Source organism: Xenia sp. Carnegie-2017, unplaced genomic scaffold (genome assembly GCF_021976095.1).
Source record: "Xenia sp. Carnegie-2017 unplaced genomic scaffold, XeniaSp_v1 HiC_scaffold_22, whole genome shotgun sequence".
Classification (NCBI taxonomy): Eukaryota; Metazoa; Cnidaria; class Anthozoa; order Malacalcyonacea; family Xeniidae; genus Xenia; species Xenia sp. Carnegie-2017.
Genome location: NW_025813485.1, coordinates 16878529 through 16896822, shown reverse-complemented (window position 1 = coordinate 16896822; position 18294 = coordinate 16878529). Strand labels below are relative to the sequence as shown.

The following is an 18294-nucleotide window of genomic DNA, read 5'->3' as shown; positions in this document are numbered from 1 at the left end:
TGCGAACAATTCATCTTTCATGGTGGTACTCATGATTTTATCAAGATTTGTTAATGAAACATGAGTAAATCATACATTAGGAAGAGTTCAAGACACCTGATAAACGGAAATGAATTATAACCACTTGCTGTTAAGTCAGTTATAATTTGAGACGTTATAAGCAAAACCGCGCATAAACCGAAATGACAGTCAATTAGGTATCTGCTAAACGATCTGAATGTCTGTTTTATAATTCACAACTTGAGCAAGTATCTTTCGAGAGTGCCATATCAAATCAAGATTCACAATGTTTCTTCATATTCTTGTCTTTGTCTTTTGTGCGTTCAGTCAATTTTTATGTGGAGAAAGTTTCTCTAGCGGTAAGAAATGTTAACCATATTCAGTAATAAACATGCGCAAAGATGTGCAAGATTATACTGTTCAACCGTTTTTTCTTTGTGTGTTTTGTTATTGAGAAGTGTTTCAAAATTTGAATGCAGTAAAAGTTTTTTAAACATTCCGACATGGGTTGGTGTCTTAATTTTCATTTATAAAGTTTATGAAATATCAATGAAATGATTGAATGTACGAGTTTTTAATACAACGCACCAAAAATACTGTCTGTACACATTTCAAAGCAATCATTGGGCTTTTGCTACATTTTGTGCTAAAGAAATCGAAAGAAATCTGGGCAAGGCGTTCCTTTCATTTATTGATCATGTATTATGTATATCATATTATATATATTTATATGCATTACATGGTAAACTAGCGTGCTCTGGTAAATGAATTAATGTTTGCCAAATAATGGTACTAAGTTTGTCATCTGTTCATAAATTAATTTGCGTTTTACAAACAGTTTCAGTGTTTACTTTTATAGTCAGTTAACGAAATGTTTCTGTAACCATTCCATCCCTATGAATTGTTTTCATTACAAACTGTTTACTTCATCCACAAGTTAGCAGATTGAGACCCTTAATTTGAAAAATCTAATTAAGAAGATCGTCTATAAACATGATATCAATACTTTGACAGAGCAAATTGAAATGGACTATGATTTCGAAACAAATTTTACTATGAAATCGATAAAATTTTCAAAAAAACTTTGCTTGGCTTGGTGATATTAAGCCGTAAGACCTAACTAAGAGTTTTCTGTATTCCGAAATTCCACATTAAACTATGTAATCCATATTTTTTATACGCCACAAAAATGTACTTGGCAAGTATAAGTCACTGTAATTAACAAGTAAGTTTGATAACATGAATATTGTAGGGAGGAAAATACAAATCATTGATTATGTATTTGAGATTTAGAAGTGACTGCCAACATACAAAATCCTTAAAATTCATTCAACTTAAAACGATTGAGGACAAAATATTATCTCAGTGGGACATCTAACAGTTCAAATGAAAGGTTATACGTGTTTGTTTACTTAAAGCTACTCTTAAGTTTAATGAACGTCATATAAGCTGCGATTCTTTTTACCGAACTTTTTCTCGAAAAATATTCCCGTTCTTGGCGTGATCACAAATCTTTTAGAAAGTTAATTATCCAGAAACAAGTACAAGTTGTCGTCTCTTTTTAGCTATCGCAAGTCAGGACCACAAATGAGAATTTTCCACTTGTTTGTGTTTTGGCTTGATTCAATTGATTTTTCATCAACTGAAAAAGTTCACACTCTGATAACTGAGGAGATGGCTGTACTTACTAGTCAGAACCTTTTTGATTGATTCATTGATTTTTATATCATTCTATATCTCCTAATATCCAACAGAGTTCTCTTTTATAAATCTACAAACCATATTGTACATAATACACCGAAAATTAGGAAAGTTCTAATAAATATTTCTCCGTTAATTGTAAATTGTCAACTTTATTGAACTGTTTCTTTTTGATGATCTATCGTAAGTAAACAAATGATGGCTCTTGTAACCACAGAGGTGATCACAAATTGCTGTCAGTTTGGAATGAAGGAGGTGAAAATAATCCAAGCAAAAGTTGTATGGAAATTGGTCGCCAAGGTCAAGCAAAATACCCTAATTTGCCAGCGATGGTTTGCCGGATGTATGCTGAAATGTGCTGTACTAAGCAATTGCAAAAAGATTATTGTAAAATGGGGAAAGAAATGGCTGAGTATGTTCCTCATTTCTTCAAATGAAAAAACAAAATTGACATACGAGCTTGCTAATAAAATTGAAATATTTGGCCTATGACTTTGATATGTCAGCATAAGAAAGGATGAGAAGCAGCTATAGCTAAGGCATATTTGATCAAAATCAAATTTTCGTCGAATTAATATCCCATCAACATGAAGCCCCTTTCACTTTATTTTTATCTCAAACCTGTATGCATTGATAATGCTTTTCACCTCCAGGAAAGGAGGCACATGCAGTGGAAACAATATCAAAACTTGTGGAAAACAGCATTATAAAGAATGCTGTTACTGCTGCTATCTGGGAATGAAAGCAAGAAAGGAAAAATTACAATGTACCAATTCGTACCTTGGTATTCCTTGTCAACAAGCATTTTCCAGCTGCTGTGTTTCTTCAGGTATGAAACATGATAAATAAACAAGACAACATGAAAAAGTAGAAAAAACAGCTAAACAGGGATAAAATAAAGAGTGCAAATGGCATTAAACCAGGACAATGCAGTCTACCATGGATAGCCGATTTTGACAATTGCTGATTTTTTAATTTTTTAATCAAGGTTTTTCTTTTAAAGAGAAGAAAAACTTGAAATGGACAGTAAGAAAATAAAACGTTTAGCTGTTGCAGTAAAATGGATAATATTATCTCTAATTTGTGCAACCAGCTGTAAAATCAGAGCACTTAGAGTAAATGATTTAAGTCCGCTCAAGGATTTAATTAAAAAAACCTGTCAATGAACTACTTCTTGAAAAATAACATTGTTTGAAATAGGAGATGAATTCATTTTCAGAGCCCCATCCTACAGGAACACCAAAGGTTTTTGGAGTTTCTTTGCAAGAGGACGGACCAACATCCCCACAATCATGTTCTACTCTAAGGTGCTCTCAAAGCTGTCAAGTTTTGCGCGGTATTGCAACATGTGTTTGCAGGAATGGATTCAGACTTGGTGAAGATGGTCGCACTTGTGTAGGTAAGTCAGTATTTACCTGAAAGAAACTGATGCATTTTTAATGGCTAACAAACTGAGCATGAATAACTTGTAGGCGTTGAAATCTTAAGGCTTTGTAGAAAGATCTTTGCGAACAAAGCACCTTTCTTGTCTTATCTTTTTTTTTGTTGATATTTCGTTATCAGACATAAGTTAACGTTAAATGTTAGGCGTTTGATGTTTTCCAAGAGCATGCGTATTTATTTATGGTTTGTATATGTGCATTGTAGTAAACATCACATGCCCTCGTGGACTAGAAATGGATCCTTCTGGAATACAATGTAGAGGTTTGTATCGTGTGGAGTCTTCAGATAGAAACTTAGCAGTTGCTATATGCAACAAATGGACTGCGTGGCTTGTTTAAAATCGTATTTATTTCAATATATTTCATCGAATGGAAGAGAGGAGTACATTGCCCATTTTTACACAAATTATATTAATTTCATATGTTTAATTTAGCGTATTGATTGGTACGGTTTGTGTGTAGAAATAAAGGGAATAGAAATGGAACATAGAAAGACAATTTATTAAACTCAGACATTTCTTTCTGATGATGGTTATGAAATAAAAACAAAATATTACAGATTAAATTGTCTTGGTTATAACATAAATTGGAGTTTATATACAAGATTTCTTTTGTCGAATTTTGTTTTATTTTATATCTAATGAAACTGTCATCTTGTCAAGGACAATGGAGATTGTTTTATTCTTTTCCAAATTTTTCACTTGCATGGCAGCTAGAGAACTTGATAAATCAACATTTTAGATATCGACGAGTGCCTTAAGTTACCATGTCGACCTGATCAGGAATGTTTAAATAACAGAGGAAGTTTTGAATGTAAATCAAGGTGTCCTAGTACTTATGTTTACAGAAATGGACGATGTGAAAGTATGTCATATCATAACGTTCTTCAGTTTAAACAATTGTGTTCGACATGTTTCATTTCTAACTTATAAAATTACAGGAGAATGCAGAACTGGACGGTTGTGGAATGGAAGACAATGTGTTGGTGAGAGAAAATTGTGCTATTTTTATCATTTATTTTTGTGGGAATGTACGATGACGATGAATTTGTAATAAATTGGAAATATAACCAAATATTACCAAATGAAGAAACTGTCTTTTTGTTTCTCTAATACTGAGTTGAACATTAGACCTTTTAATCGGAGTATGTTTCGTAATTATTACAATTCATTGCTTGCCTTTATACTTCATTGTCTTTTAGATGAAAATGAATGCCTTAGAGCCGATAGCTGTCGTTCAAACCAAAGATGTGTTAACACTGTTGGATCATATAGATGTGATTGTTATGCTGGTTATCAAAATGTTGGTGGATCTTGTGTCGGTTTGTGTTTGTTATTTATTTTACCTTTTTAAAATGATGCAAACACTCCCCAATGATTTTGCATAGCTGTCTGTGGTCATTATATTTTATGATGAAAGGAAAAAAAACACTTAAAGGCTTTTTGTTAGTTTATAAATTTAGTAGCTATGTAGAAGTCAAAAGTATAGAACACTTTTTCCTAAACCATAAATTCAAGGGCGCAGCAAAGTCGATGTATTTTTTTTTTGGGAGGATCTAAGCATTAAAATTGTCGACAAAGAGAGTATCCGAAAACTTTTTGCCGACAGAGCGATACTATTTGGGTCTGGCTCTTCTCTCAGACTCCCCTTCGCGACGCCCTGCATATACTAAAGAAACAGTTAAAATAGTCAATGTTGTAATTACATCTCATTTTTCAAATACACACACAGATTTTGATGAATAAAATCTTTCATGAACACTGAATAGCTTGTGAAGTTAGAATCTTCCATCTATCTTATACTTCATTGTCTTTTAGATGTAAATGAATGCCTTAGACCCGATAGATGTCGTTCAAACCAAAGATGTGTTAACACTGTTGGATCACATAGATGTGATTGTAATGCTGGTTATCAAAATGTTGGTGGATCTTGTGTCGGTTTGTGTTTGTTATTATTGAGTCATTATTTGTCAACATAATCACTCTATCATATTTGCATCATTTGCTAGTAAACACTACTACGCAAATATATATTTTTGTGTGAGTTTATGACGAAACGAAAACATTAGCTCGTAGATATTTTTTACCAGTTAAAAACAATCAAATGTAGAAGTCTGACGTATCAAAAATTTTTAAACCATACTAAGGTGAAAACAAGTGGTGTAATCATTACAGTTACATCTCTTTTTCCATACGCTCTAACAGATGTTGATGAATGTAATCGTTTTCCTTGTTTAAAGCACTGAAATATGTATAAATAGCTTGGCAAGTTACAATTGCATTTATCGATAAGGATGTGAGAAAACTAGTTTTTATAGTCGTGTACATTACTTTTAAAAGAATTCATCCGAGAGAAAAGAGAAACCATATCCTATGTTTCAATTTTATTTAGATATAAACGATTGCGATAGGTCTCCTTGTGGACAAGGCGCTGTATGTGAAAATCTTCCAGGTGGATTTCGATGTGATTGCCTAGATGGATATGAACGGTCGGGATCAAACTGCACAGGTATATAATTCACAGTAATTTATGCGCGGTCTTGTTCACGGGCTTCTTCTAAAGACGTTTTTTGATATATTTTGTTCTTTTTCTTTTCAGATATCGATGAATGTAAAAGAAACTATTGTCGAGACAACGAGATTTGTATAAACAAACCCGGAACATATCGATGTGAACAACGCAAATGTCCCAGAGGATATCGTTGGAAAGGGACATCTTGTGTTGGCAAGTTTTTCTGTGTTCACACGGACACACGACTTTAACCACACGGACACACGACTTTAACCACACGGACACACGACTTTAACCACACGGACACACGACTTTAACCACGGACACGACTTTAACCACACGGACACACGACTTTAACCACGGACACGACTTTAACCACACGGACACACGGCTTTAACCACACGGACACACGACTTTAACCACACGGACACGACTTTAACCACACGGACACACTTTAACCACACGGAGTCACCACTTTATCCACACGGAGTCACGGACACACGACTTTATCCACACGGACACACAAATAGAGTTTTTATTTTGCGTTCTAATTTAAAACAGTTTTACACGCTTCGATACAGAACACATTTTGAAAAATCATTAACAATTTCAACAGTCTAAGATTTTTTTCTTTTAGACATAAATGAATGTGAAAGCAAACCATGTAGATCAAATGAAGTTTGTGTAAATCTTCCTGGCAGACACCGCTGTATCAGAGTAATACAGTGTGAGGAAGGATATGAAAGATACAGAGGTCGATGTCGAGGTAAATTGTATGTGATGAAGACCTTCATTTTTATACGTCATGTCACTATTTGATCAGCATGACTTTGAACATAAGCATTTTGGTATTACTTTCACAGAATATTTTAAATGTCAGTTTAGTTCATCTGTGTTTACATATTGCGTTATTTTAGTCATCCGAAGTTCTTTTGTCTTAAGATAAAAATGAATGTTTGAATCAAGATATTTGTCGACCACCACGACCTGTGTGTAAAAATACTCCTGGGAGTTACAGATGTGAGTATAAACCATGTCCTCGAGGTTTCAAAAGAGGAAGAAATGGCCGATGTCAAGGTATAAATGCAAAAATTGACCATTGAAATGACTATGAATTAACGCTTGTTCGTAGAGCCTTGAAAATACTTCATTCTCATTTGAGCAGATGTAAATGAATGCACAACTGGAAGACATACATGCAATTTAAGAGCGGAGGAATGCATCAATACCAGTGGATCTTTTACTTGTCGTTGTCGCCGTGGATACAGAAGACTCCGTCTTGATGATCGTTGTAGAGGTCAAAATAAACATATATACATTTACGTAATTTTTTTCTCTTATTTTCTTGTAATGTTCACGTGAACATGAACACTGTTACAATGCCTAACAGGTAGGTCCATACCTTGTGAAAATACAGAAAATTATAATATGCCTTTAATATTTTAAGGGTTTTTCCTTTGAATACTGATTGCGTTTATGATATTAATATTTTAGATATTGATGAATGTCGCAGTTCTAACAAGTATTGTGCCCACAAGTGTATAAACACTCAAGGTTCATTCAGATGTACATGTCGAAAAGGATATACTCTTGTCGGTCGAAGAAATTGTTATGGTCAGTTTTTATTTTCAATTATAGAGCATCGTGAAATGTATATTTTGTATAAAGTCATTATTCTCATACAGATATTAACGAATGCAACCAACAAGGGGGATCAAGATGTCAACATAACTGTATAAACACTCAAGGATCATACTTGTGTCGATGCAATCGTGGTTTTCAATTGCAAATCAATGGAGTTCATTGCTCAGGTACATAAAGTAACGTTTTTGCAGATTTCCGTACCATATGTGTGGCAACCTAAGCCGAAGCTTTATTGTGATGCTTTACGAAGTTGTCCCCCACCTTTTCAAAATTCAATATAATTTAACATTAAGAATACTACTACTACACCCTGAAGGGATGTTAGAAAAACATAAAACGGGGGGAAGCATATTTTAGAATTTATTGATACCAATCTACAACACGTTGCTAAGTAAACGACATTTTTAATTTTAGCTACGCCATTGCCCAATCATACGTGTAATAAACTATTGAAATAGAAGAATTACAAAGGTTTCTTTGCAGTCTACTTAGCTGCATTTTAGACAGATATGTTTTATAGTCCAAATAGATTGTTAGTAAATATTCTCGTTTAGGGTAATTGAACTATTTTAATGCAAAGTGTGTGTGTGAGGGGGGGGGTGGGTTGGACAACGCCCTTTTAAGCGCCAACCGCACTTTTGAAACAGATTTGCCGTTTTTGCCTGCCTTTGATGATACATCAAGCGGACAATACAAATGAAACTGAGCTACCTACATCTGAGTAGTATTCATCCAAGTTAACATTTTGTTCCCCGACGCTTACGAGAAATCAATTTCTCGTTACATTGTCGAACATTCGCATAGAGTTGGGAAGTCTTTGCCAAGTCGAAGCTCACGTCATGTTGTTGCATGTCATTTAGTAATAGTATTTTTGCAGATATCAACGAATGCTCGTCACCCAGGCGTTATGGTGCATGTGCATATCAGTGTAAAAATAGTCCAGGAAGTTTTAAATGTTCTTGTCCCAATGGTTATGAATCGTTGTACAGCGGAAGATATTGTAGAGGTGAGTTTACGTTGACTTGTAGTTATTCTAAAAAGAATGTTTTTGAGGTAAATGTTTGTGCTAAAAGTCATACAGTCGAGGTAACTCATCATATATAAATCTTAAATGCCATTTCTTCAGATATTGATGAGTGCTCATTGAGAAATCCTTGTAGAAGTGATGGAGCTTGTATCAATACAAAGGGAGGATACGAATGTCTTTATACAACTTGTCCTAACGGTTTCTTCATTAAACGATCAACAACGTAAGATGAATATAAATACAAGTTAATTAATGTTTCATATATTTCTTCATCATTTCATTTCTATCTTTGTTTTTAGACAATGCACGCGTAGGTATTGTCGATATAACGAAAGAAATTGTTGGGCGGAGAAACGTAAATCTATTCGCTGGCATGGACGGGCATTTCCGTTGAATGCAAAACGTGGCGCCTTTACATACTTTTATAACATCACCACCACAGGTAGCCATCTTGATAATTCAATTCTATGTTAACAATGGTGAGGTTTTGTCAAACTAAAACATGACAAACATCTTCGGAAATATTAGCCCATATGACTAGGAAATATGCTGTGGATTGCTTTATGGTATTAAATGAAGGACTAAAGTTTTCTTGCATTTTTTCTTCTCATCATTATTGACTTTAAAATGACACATATAATGCAGCTGTACTATTTTTTCTTTTTTTTAGGTTACGCTCGGAGACCAAGTATTGAATTCAATCTTAAGAAAGGAAATGATCATGGCACTTTTCAAATCCTCTCTCTTGGTTATGGTAAAGCTAAAGTGATAAACAGAAAGGTTTTTGACAGTCCAAGAGCTTACAAACTTAAATTTGTGGGTGAGGTGATTAGCGGTCGGTCAGTAACAGCAAAATTTATAACTTATCTTCATATTTATGTTTCACAGTACGATTTTTAGAGTAACATATGAGTACATAATCCAAAGGCTTGACGCACTCATATTTGTGCATTGTCCACTAGATTTATCCTAAAATTATTGAAATATATTATATCAAAGTCGAGTTTTACAGACTATGTAACTAAAAAAACTGAAATTTAAGATGTTGTATAATTATTTGTAAAGCTATAATTGAACAAGGGTTATTTTACGTCTATTGAAATTGTACATTTTATAGCATTCAACAAACTTTCCTGACTTTATCGTCTTTACAATCGCGATAGAAAATATACGACTGGCTGTGATTAAGGGGTGCTGAAACTTCAAAAAGAACAGCAAATGGAAAGCATTTAAAGGGCCTCAATGATAAACTTATAGTATGCAGCTCTTCATTACAAATTTCTTTGATGAACTGTTGTGTATTGAATATTTTTTTATAAGAATAGGAAAATCGATAATCTGGGAGAGGGAGCTCATATTCATTTATACATGATATGTTGTGTCGAATTCCTTTGAAATCCATTGTTTTCAACGAATTACAGCATCATTATATTATGAACATAAACACACACCCCCCTGTTTATCGATCATCCTACTCCAACGTTAATAGCCAGAGGAACACAAGAAGTTCTTTTGTCGTCTCGTTCCTGGCCAGCACGTTCTTGTCGTGGTTCAGAATTTAATCATTGCTTGCACTAGTAATTTAGTAAATGTACTGCTCTTTTTGGCATGATTTAACAGAGATGGGAAAGAATGATTTGAGTTATTTTCACAGCTTTCATATGTTAAGGTAGCAAGATCCTTTTCGATTTACTTTGATAAGTAAGCGTAAGACAAGTAAGCGTAGGTATTATTTATAAAATATATACAGTTATTTACATTTAAACCAAAAAATTCCTAGAATTATGCTAATTAGGTACAAAAATGACCGCCATATTGTCAAGATATGATAAAGTGCAAAATCATTGGTAAAAACTAGGTTCAGAATGGGAGGCATTTATTTGCACAGCATTGAGCTAGATTTTATTTTGGTTATTTAGTAAATAAAAAAAAAACATTTACGAACATATTTGTCGAACCGAATGCGGCGTAACAAGAAATTTATAGCTACAATAAAAGTAGTAGGTTGTAATAAAAAAAGAAGCGCAAACGAGCCTTGAGTAGAAAAGATAAAAATACTTTTATCTACAAATTCTGTGGTTGTATCGTGTTACAGTGGTCTAACCATTCTAACGCCTACGGACCGCCCACGGTGGCACGATTTGTTCTAGATCAGTTGCTCGTTCATTACATTTGTAATAATAACCTTTTGCATATTTCTCTTCATTTACTGATAGAAAAATGGCGTATTTTTGGAATTCATGGAAGGTCGCTGCTCGTGTGGCTAGAGTCAGAACAAACCTTAGTTTATATAATATTATTATTAAAGCAAGCTATTCACAAACTCAGGTATTTTCAAACATTTTTACATGTGCCTGAGACTTCCATCGATAGAATGTTTTGCGACATTTTATGTTTTATCTTTTACAAAATCAATAGCTTAAAGTGGATGCCAACCCGGAAATTAAGTACAATCAGGTAAGTGAATAGAAAATTTCTAGATAGTAGTGTTGTGTTAGCGATTGATTTTTCCTCAACATATTTACAAGCAATTCTTATTCTTCTACGACGAAAATTGCCTTGTCTTGGCGCTTACAAAGACCAAGCATGCATGACACTCAGGCTCAAAGAACGACTTATTGTACAGCGAGAGCGAATTCAAAACAAACATTTGATGATAATTTTTAACTTTGTAAATACAGTAGATTGTATGGGTTCTGAGTGAAGAATGTTTTTCATGTGCATATAAAAACTGTGTTAGGATTTATACCTGTAAAGTACATAATTCTGGATTCAAGAAAAACCAAATCTGTAAATTTAGAAAATGCTCAAAATTCTCTTTTATAGTGATATTGTTATTTTTATTAGTGATACTTTTAATGCTATTTTTAAGCTCTACTTTAAAACTTAATGTTTGTTACACATATACCAGTAAGTCAATCTTACAATTAGACTTTTCATCCATTGACTAAATAGTGTACAACTTTATGATTAAAATGTAATTATGTCTTTGACTTGACCAGTTGTAATGCATGATAATGTTTTTGACATTACCCATGTTGCTCTTATATTTATTGTAGGTATTCATCAATAATCAATTTCAAGATCGGTTAGTGGAGATACCTTCCCAACAATTAACCCAGCAACTGAACAAAAGATATGTGATGTTTAGGAAGGAGATAAGGTTTGACTTCAACATGGTTGGAGATTGTAAAAATAAATTGTCAATGCTACTGAAATTCAGAATTTAATTGTAGGCAGACATTGATCTTGCTGTGAAAGCAGCCCATCAGGCTTTCAAGCTTGGTAGTCCATGGAGAACTATGAATGCATCTGACAGAGGCCAAATATTATATAAACAGCAGACTTGATTGAGAGAGATCGTGAATACTTAGCAGTGAGTTGTATTAATTATTAAATTTAAGTTTGTGAGGTTAATGTTAATGTAATTGTTGCTTGTAATGTTGAATATAAAAGACAACCCTCTTAAGCAGTCATGAAGAAAGCCTGGGGACTTACTACTGCTATGTAAATTCTGAAGGATTAAAATTGTTCATTTCTTTAAACCTCTAATGTTATCACATGCATTCAGTCAGCAAAAAAATATTTGCACAGCTGGAGTTAAAGGTTGGGCTGACTGTGCTATGTAGCTGTCTTGAGATAAATACAAACATCTTGTTTAGTTTGATAAATTATTTGTTTATATTAAAGGCATGGCCAGGTTTTCTTGAGCCTTTCTTTTATGTAAATTGTTCACCCCTCTAAGTAACATTACAATCCCCAGTCAGTAGTACAGCTGAAGTGAGTTTTTCTGAGCAATGCTTCAACACTCATGAATCTTTTGTGCTGTACTACCTGAGCATCCCTAAAATCCTTAAAATTCTTTGTCTTGCTTATGTCACTTCTTTACAAGCTCACCTTCCCCTCCTTAAAAAATATGAAAATCCGTCATGATTTGAAGAGATTTCTAGAATGAGTGCAATGATGAAGTAAATAACCAACAGATTGAAACTTTTACTACACATTTAGCAGCAGAATAGTGTCTTATGAATGACACTTATATATCCATGACATATATATCAAGACATTTGTAAGTATTTTATGTATGAAGATATTTTTTGTACTTTTAAGAGTATTGAAAGTTTGGATAATGGAAAACCTTGGAAAGATTCTTATGCAATTGATCTTCATCTAGCATTAAGATGTTATCGATATTTTGCTGGTTGGGCTGATAAAATTCATGGTAAAACTATACCATGTGGTAAGTTCATGCAGTTATAACTTTTCCATCGTTAGCACATATCCAAAATGACATTTTCCCGAATTTAAGATGGTGATTTCTTTGCATATACTCGTCTTGAACCAATTGGTGTTGTTGGTCAGATAATTCCTTGGAACTTTCCGTTGCTGATGCAAGCTTGGAAACTTGCACCTGCCCTTGCTGCAGGAACATGTATAGTTCTCAAACCTGCTGAACAAACGCCATTATCTGCCCTCTATGTAGGAGCTCTTGCTGCCGAGGTGCGTTTTAATCTACTATTTGTTTTTTTTTCCAATTTTTATTCGACTGAAAAGCAACGAAAGGGAAAATTTCGGTTAGGAATTAACATTTCGCGCTAATTGTTATGCAGTTCTTAAAAAATAATTACGTCATACAAAAACCTTCAGAATGATGTAAAATCGCTGTGTAGAATGACAGTTATAAAAGGTTTTATAAAAAAGTAAAAATAAAGGTTTAAATAGAGGAATGTTATCCAATGGATAACGCTATCCAGGCTTCGTGCAACCGGCTCCAGAATATTCCAATAATGATGTATACAGACAGAATATTTTTAAAGATTGAAATGCGTTCTCTTACAAGTAAACTTGTATTTTCTATAGAAGAAGTATGGATACATTTTTTATTGAATTTGTACATTACGCATAATTTCTTACGTACTACAACGTTTTCCATTACATTGACTGAGAACTATTGTACGTATGGAATGTATGAATATTTTGCCGAACGACTGTCTTATGTAGTTTGAGCTGATAAACATTTCTTTAGGCTGGTTTACCACCCGGAGTCCTAAATATAGTTCCAGGTTATGGTCCAACCGCAGGAGCTGCCATTTCGGAACATTTGATGATCGATAAAGTTGCGTTTACAGGATCTACAGAGGTAGCTAAGTGCGCAGTATACATAGTGATTAGACTCCAGAAGCAAGTTGTTTAGAAATTTTTTATCATTTACACTTTTGCATGCTTTTCGTGATGTTTTGAAAACCATAGCAGATGAAATCCTCTTAAGAACGAGCAAATTGTTTCAAAATCTACCTTTTTTTAATGCAAGAATGGCGGTGCCCATCTTTTATAAACTAACTACCTGAATATGAATAACAGTAGCGTGGTCATTTGGGGCATGTATACTCGCTGACATTTGACAAAAGTATTGTATGTTATATTTTCATAGTACACTTGGTTTTGATAACTTTGAAGGTTGGTAAGATCGTCCAAGAGGCTGCTGGCAGGAGTAATTTGAAAAATGTTACTCTTGAACTTGGTGGGAAAAGTCCAAGCATTGTGTTTGCTGATTGTGACATTGATAATGCTGTTGAAATGAACCATGTTGGTCTCTTCTTAAACCAAGGACAATGTTGTATTGCTGGAAGTAGAATATTTGTTGAAGAATCGATTTATGATGAGTTCGTAGAGAAGAGTGTTGCTAAAGCCAAGGCAAGGGTTGTTGGAGATCCTTTTGATGCTAAAACTGATCAAGGTCCACAGGTTGGTGATATTTCAATGTAGCTGAACTGTTTCTTCATGTTATTGTGAAACAAAAGAAACTGTGTGTGAATGTTAAGTTTAATTTTGACGGCCTCATATTGTGCCGCGATTCTTAAAGCTTGGTAAATCAGCGTTGATGATGATTTAATGCCTAAAACTAAAGACTAAAGCCAAGAGATCACACCCATTGGCAAGTTATACTTTTAAGTCCCTCGTTGTTAGGTTGACAAAGAACAATTCAATAAAATATTGGACTTGATTGAGAGTGGTAAAAATGAAGGTGCTAAATTGGAATGTGGGGGTGATCGATCAACTGACAAAGGATATTTTATTCAGCCAACTGTGTTTACCAATGTCTCTGATGACATGCGCATTGCTCGAGAAGAGGTAAGATTTACTGATACAAGTTAGAAAAGCTTGTTTTGTTGACCTTATCTTCAACAATTGAATATATTTGAAAAGATTCCGATTTAAAATTTAAACGTCTGTGGCTTCATTTCATTCTTATTTTATATTAGTTTTATAAACTTAAATTCTCACGAAGTGAAGTGTTTTCTGTTCATAAATGTTTTCCTTTAGATTTTTGGACCAGTTATGCAAATATTGAAATTTAAAAATATCGATGAAGCAATTGAAAGAGCCAACAACACAATGTACGGTCTTGGCGCTGGTGTATTTACTTCCAACTTGGAAAACGCAATTATGGCGTCTCATGGAATCCGAGCTGGTTTAGTTTGGTAGGGCGAACGATAAACTCTTACCATAATGTTGAGTTTATTAAACAGTTTAGTTTGTGAGCAGTTCATTAACTGTTTAATCTGTTAACTGTTTAATCTGTGAACTATTTAATCTGTGAACTGTTTGATCTGCGAATTGTTAAATCTATGAACTGGTTAGTCTGTGAACTGGTTAATCTGTGAACTGTTTGATCTATGAACTGTTAAATCTATGAACTGTTAAATCTGTGAACTGTTAAATCTGTAACTGGTTAATCTGTGAACTGTTTAATCTATGAACTGTTAAATCTGTGAACTGTTAAATCTGTAACTGGTTAATCTGTGAAGTATTTAATCTGTAAAGTGTGAACTGTTTGATCTATGAACTGTTAAAACAGTGAACCATTAAATCTTGTATGATATCTAAAATGTCTAAAATTCACTTGTTTTTCACCACTAACTGTTGAATGTTTTTTTATTCCAAGGGTGAATTGCTATGATATATTTGACTGCACTTGTCCTTTTGGTGGATACAAGATGTCAGGATCTGGACGAGAACTGTAAACTTAACATTTATATATTTGTAGCTACGTAACATCTATCTACAGCAAGCGGTTGAATTCATTTTCCATTATCCTCGTATATAGTATTACACAAATTTCTTTTTCGTTAATTTTTTGTTGTTGTTGAGAAGATAAGACAAATAAGGCTTTGGTTTGGTACCTCACTGGGATAGGAACACAAGCTTTATATTGCATCATTATAGAGTGGGGATATTTTATTGTGTTGTAGTTGGTTTTACCACAAAGATAAACACTCTAGCTCTATAAAACCTAATCTTTCTGTGCTAGTATGGACATCTTTTTGAAGTTTCCAGTTGTCTACTTGTGTTGAATTAACATGCTTACTTTATTTCTTTTTAAGGGGTGAATATGGATTGGCTCAGTATTCTGAAGTTAAAGCGGTAAGTTGTCTTTCATGTAAATCACGAAAAATAGAAATGGAGATGCTAATCTTAGTGAATGTTCAACTCGAATAGTTAAACAAAATATATTTTTATTTTTTCTCTTTAGGTAATGACCAAAATCCCCAAGAAGAATTCGTAATTTAGAGTTAAAATTGTAATTTCAATAATCTACTAAATAGATGGACTAATGTTGTAGCTCTTGCAACTACACTTGCTTGTAAACTTCTCCGAATAAAGAACTTTCATTTTTAGAAGTTTCATTCGCAAACCACTGTGCTTTTAAAAAGTGTCTGAGTCATTCATCTTTAATTATGAACTCGAACAACCTTATTATTCACTAACTGGTTGCTATTGAATTGAAATCTGTGTTGTGAAATCATTTCCAGTAATTCTTCCAACGATAGATTTGCGATCATCGTTTAGTGAAAGCTAAGCAAACTATTACAATGTTTTGTCTTGACCTTGCGAGAAAAATTATATGAGTCACTTCTAAAAGCTTTAAGATATAACAGAAACGTAGAATGCGCAGGCGATCAAAAATATTAATTGTAACCCCCCCCCCCCACAATTTTTTCCTAATCTCTTGTTTTGCAAAGTGTAAAAATATAAAAATTTTACAAGTTGACAAATGCTGAAAGAGTTTGGATCATTTGACTGAGCAGTGAGCAAAAAGAAATCTATTTTATGGCTACGTAGATTACCTAGGTGTACGCATGGCGTACCTATTTTTCAATTGTCAACTCTCGTAACCTTTGAGTGTACATTTGTTTTTGTTTCGCGTCGAGGCGAGAGCCCAGTTTGAGGTCGCTACTCGTTAGGAAAGAGGGGCAATTTACTTAAGATAATCAATTTAACAAAACATCAATTCAAAAAGGACATTTCTACTCAAACAAACATTGCCATCCTTAATTCTGTAAGTACCATAGTACATGGTCATTTGGCAATTGTATAGTCAAAAGTTTGTTCAACTTGGTTCAACTCCAACGGTTGACAAGATAGATAGATGATAGATGTGCAATTCTCTTTAAGTGGAAGCTAAACAAACTATTACAATGTTTTCCCTCTGACCTTTCAACAAAAGTTTTCAAAATGAAACTGGTAAGTTTCCATTTAAAATTTGTAAAGTTTTAGAACTTTCAGTGCCAAATTATGATCAATTAGTTGCATGATATACATTTTTTCTTTTTACAGTATGCGCTTGGTAGGAACTGCAAAGCACCTTGTTATGTGCTTAAGTTTAAACAAACAACAATTATGTTGGATTGTTCTCTAGATATGTTGCCTTCTCTTAATTTTACTCCACTTCATTTGGTTGAAAAGTAAGTTTAAAAAAAACTCTAAGCATTTACCACCAATAACCTCCCTCTTCTCCTGTGTCTCTACTTATAATATAATAAAAGAGTCACCCATGTTTTTTTAGCATTGTATCATACTGTTTTTAGATGATTTAAGTAAACATGTAAACAAATTATAATTAATAGATTTAATATATTTGTAGGAAACAGGGTCAAAGTTTCAGTAAACCTTGGTTTGCGAGAGAGCTCCATGATTTTGATGGTTTTGTTGATGAAAATGTAATTACTACTACACACGTTCAACAATTTCCTTTTATAACATCAAATGATTATAGCTTTCATTTTTCAGAACATCAGAGAAATTGCTGGAAATGTATTTGTAGACAGTGAACCAGAGGTTTTACCTCCTGAGGTTTGGTTGAGTTTTACTACATAAATGTAACCTGGTGGCAAATAATTTATTCACATGCCATACCATTAATATTGGTATTCTATATTTTCAGCTTGATTTGTTGGATTTATCAACTGTTGATGTGATATTAATATCCAATTGTTTTTTTATGTTTGCCCTTCCATATATTACTGAGGTAAAGAAAACTTGTGCTTCTTATGCAATTAAAGTTTTTTTCTTTGCTGGTCTTCCATTTTCGTTTAATCTGTTTGACTGTACATAATTTGACTGACAATAACAAAATCACAATACTCTATGTATATATGGTTTTTGTATGGTTGCCTTAAACAAATTTTTGCTTTGTTATCATCAAGGTTGTCTTTACCTGTTAATACAAGTTTGTTGATGTTTTTTTTCTTACATGCCCATTCTGTTAGCATACCAATTTCTCAGGTACAGTCTATGCCACAGAACCCACAAGTCAAATGGGAAGGTTGGTTGAAATTGTTTGTTTTATCCAGAGTGCCAAAATTGGTCAATGGCACTTCTTGGAAAAAACCTGAAATAAAAAGGTAAGTTCTGTGCTATGAAAAACTCAATGTTTTTGCACTAGACATAGAGAATGAAGAACTCTTTCGTATTTTAAGGCTTCTTCCTGCTCCATTAAAGGATGCATTAAATGTGGAATCATGGTGTACACTCTACAGTGTTCATGAAATACAATCCTGTGTATCAAAGATACAGACTGTTGGGTTCTCTGAAAAACTAGTAGGTGGAGTGCTCTTTGATCAAGGGAACATGTATTGTTATTTCTTGATTTTCTTTACTATGATACATTTTATCTTATCCAATAGG

General features: G+C 33.6%; 3 protein-coding genes across 5 annotated transcripts; all 3 read left to right on the top strand.

Moving 5' to 3' along the window:
• The first annotated feature begins 139 nt into the window (after window positions 1-139).
• Window positions 140-9421, top strand: LOC124445758 (fibulin-1-like). Of its 3 annotated transcripts, XM_046996508.1 has the most exons (20): window positions 140-359; window positions 1919-2113; window positions 2355-2530; window positions 2921-3100; window positions 3349-3405; window positions 3885-4007; window positions 4084-4128; window positions 4345-4464; window positions 4961-5080; window positions 5535-5651; window positions 5742-5867; window positions 6292-6420; window positions 6597-6731; window positions 6820-6951; window positions 7149-7268; window positions 7340-7465; window positions 8176-8304; window positions 8425-8548; window positions 8625-8767; window positions 8996-9421. In XM_046996508.1, exons 2-20 carry the CDS (start codon window positions 1983-1985, stop codon window positions 9223-9225), a joined length of 2463 nt encoding a protein of 820 aa, XP_046852464.1. In that variant the 5' UTR covers window positions 140-359; window positions 1919-1982; the 3' UTR covers window positions 9226-9421. The 3 variants fall into 3 exon arrangements, with proteins under 3 accessions (XP_046852464.1, XP_046852466.1, XP_046852465.1); XM_046996510.1 differs by lacking the exon at window positions 4345-4464; XM_046996509.1 differs by lacking the exon at window positions 4961-5080.
• A 1007-nt stretch (window positions 9422-10428) lies between these two features.
• On the top strand, window positions 10429-16021 carry LOC124445759 (aldehyde dehydrogenase 1A1-like). Its single transcript, XM_046996512.1, is given in 15 exon segments — window positions 10429-10653; window positions 10744-10782; window positions 11385-11409; window positions 11412-11488; window positions 11562-11658; window positions 11661-11701; window positions 12436-12565; window positions 12635-12825; window positions 13352-13465; window positions 13783-14070; window positions 14293-14457; window positions 14650-14807; window positions 15272-15346; window positions 15711-15750; window positions 15860-16021. Coding segments are annotated over 15 exon segments (1581 nt in total). The 5' UTR covers window positions 10429-10545; the 3' UTR covers window positions 15893-16021.
• A 496-nt stretch (window positions 16022-16517) lies between these two features.
• On the top strand, window positions 16518-18002 carry LOC124445229 (integrator complex subunit 9 homolog). Its single transcript, XM_046995935.1, has 6 exons — window positions 16518-16851; window positions 16945-17072; window positions 17252-17327; window positions 17398-17460; window positions 17552-17635; window positions 17877-18002. The coding sequence occupies exons 1-6, from the start codon at window positions 16843-16845 to the stop codon at window positions 18000-18002; spliced, it is 486 nt and encodes a 161-aa protein (XP_046851891.1). The 5' UTR covers window positions 16518-16842.
• The last annotated feature ends 292 nt before the right edge of the window (window positions 18003-18294 follow it).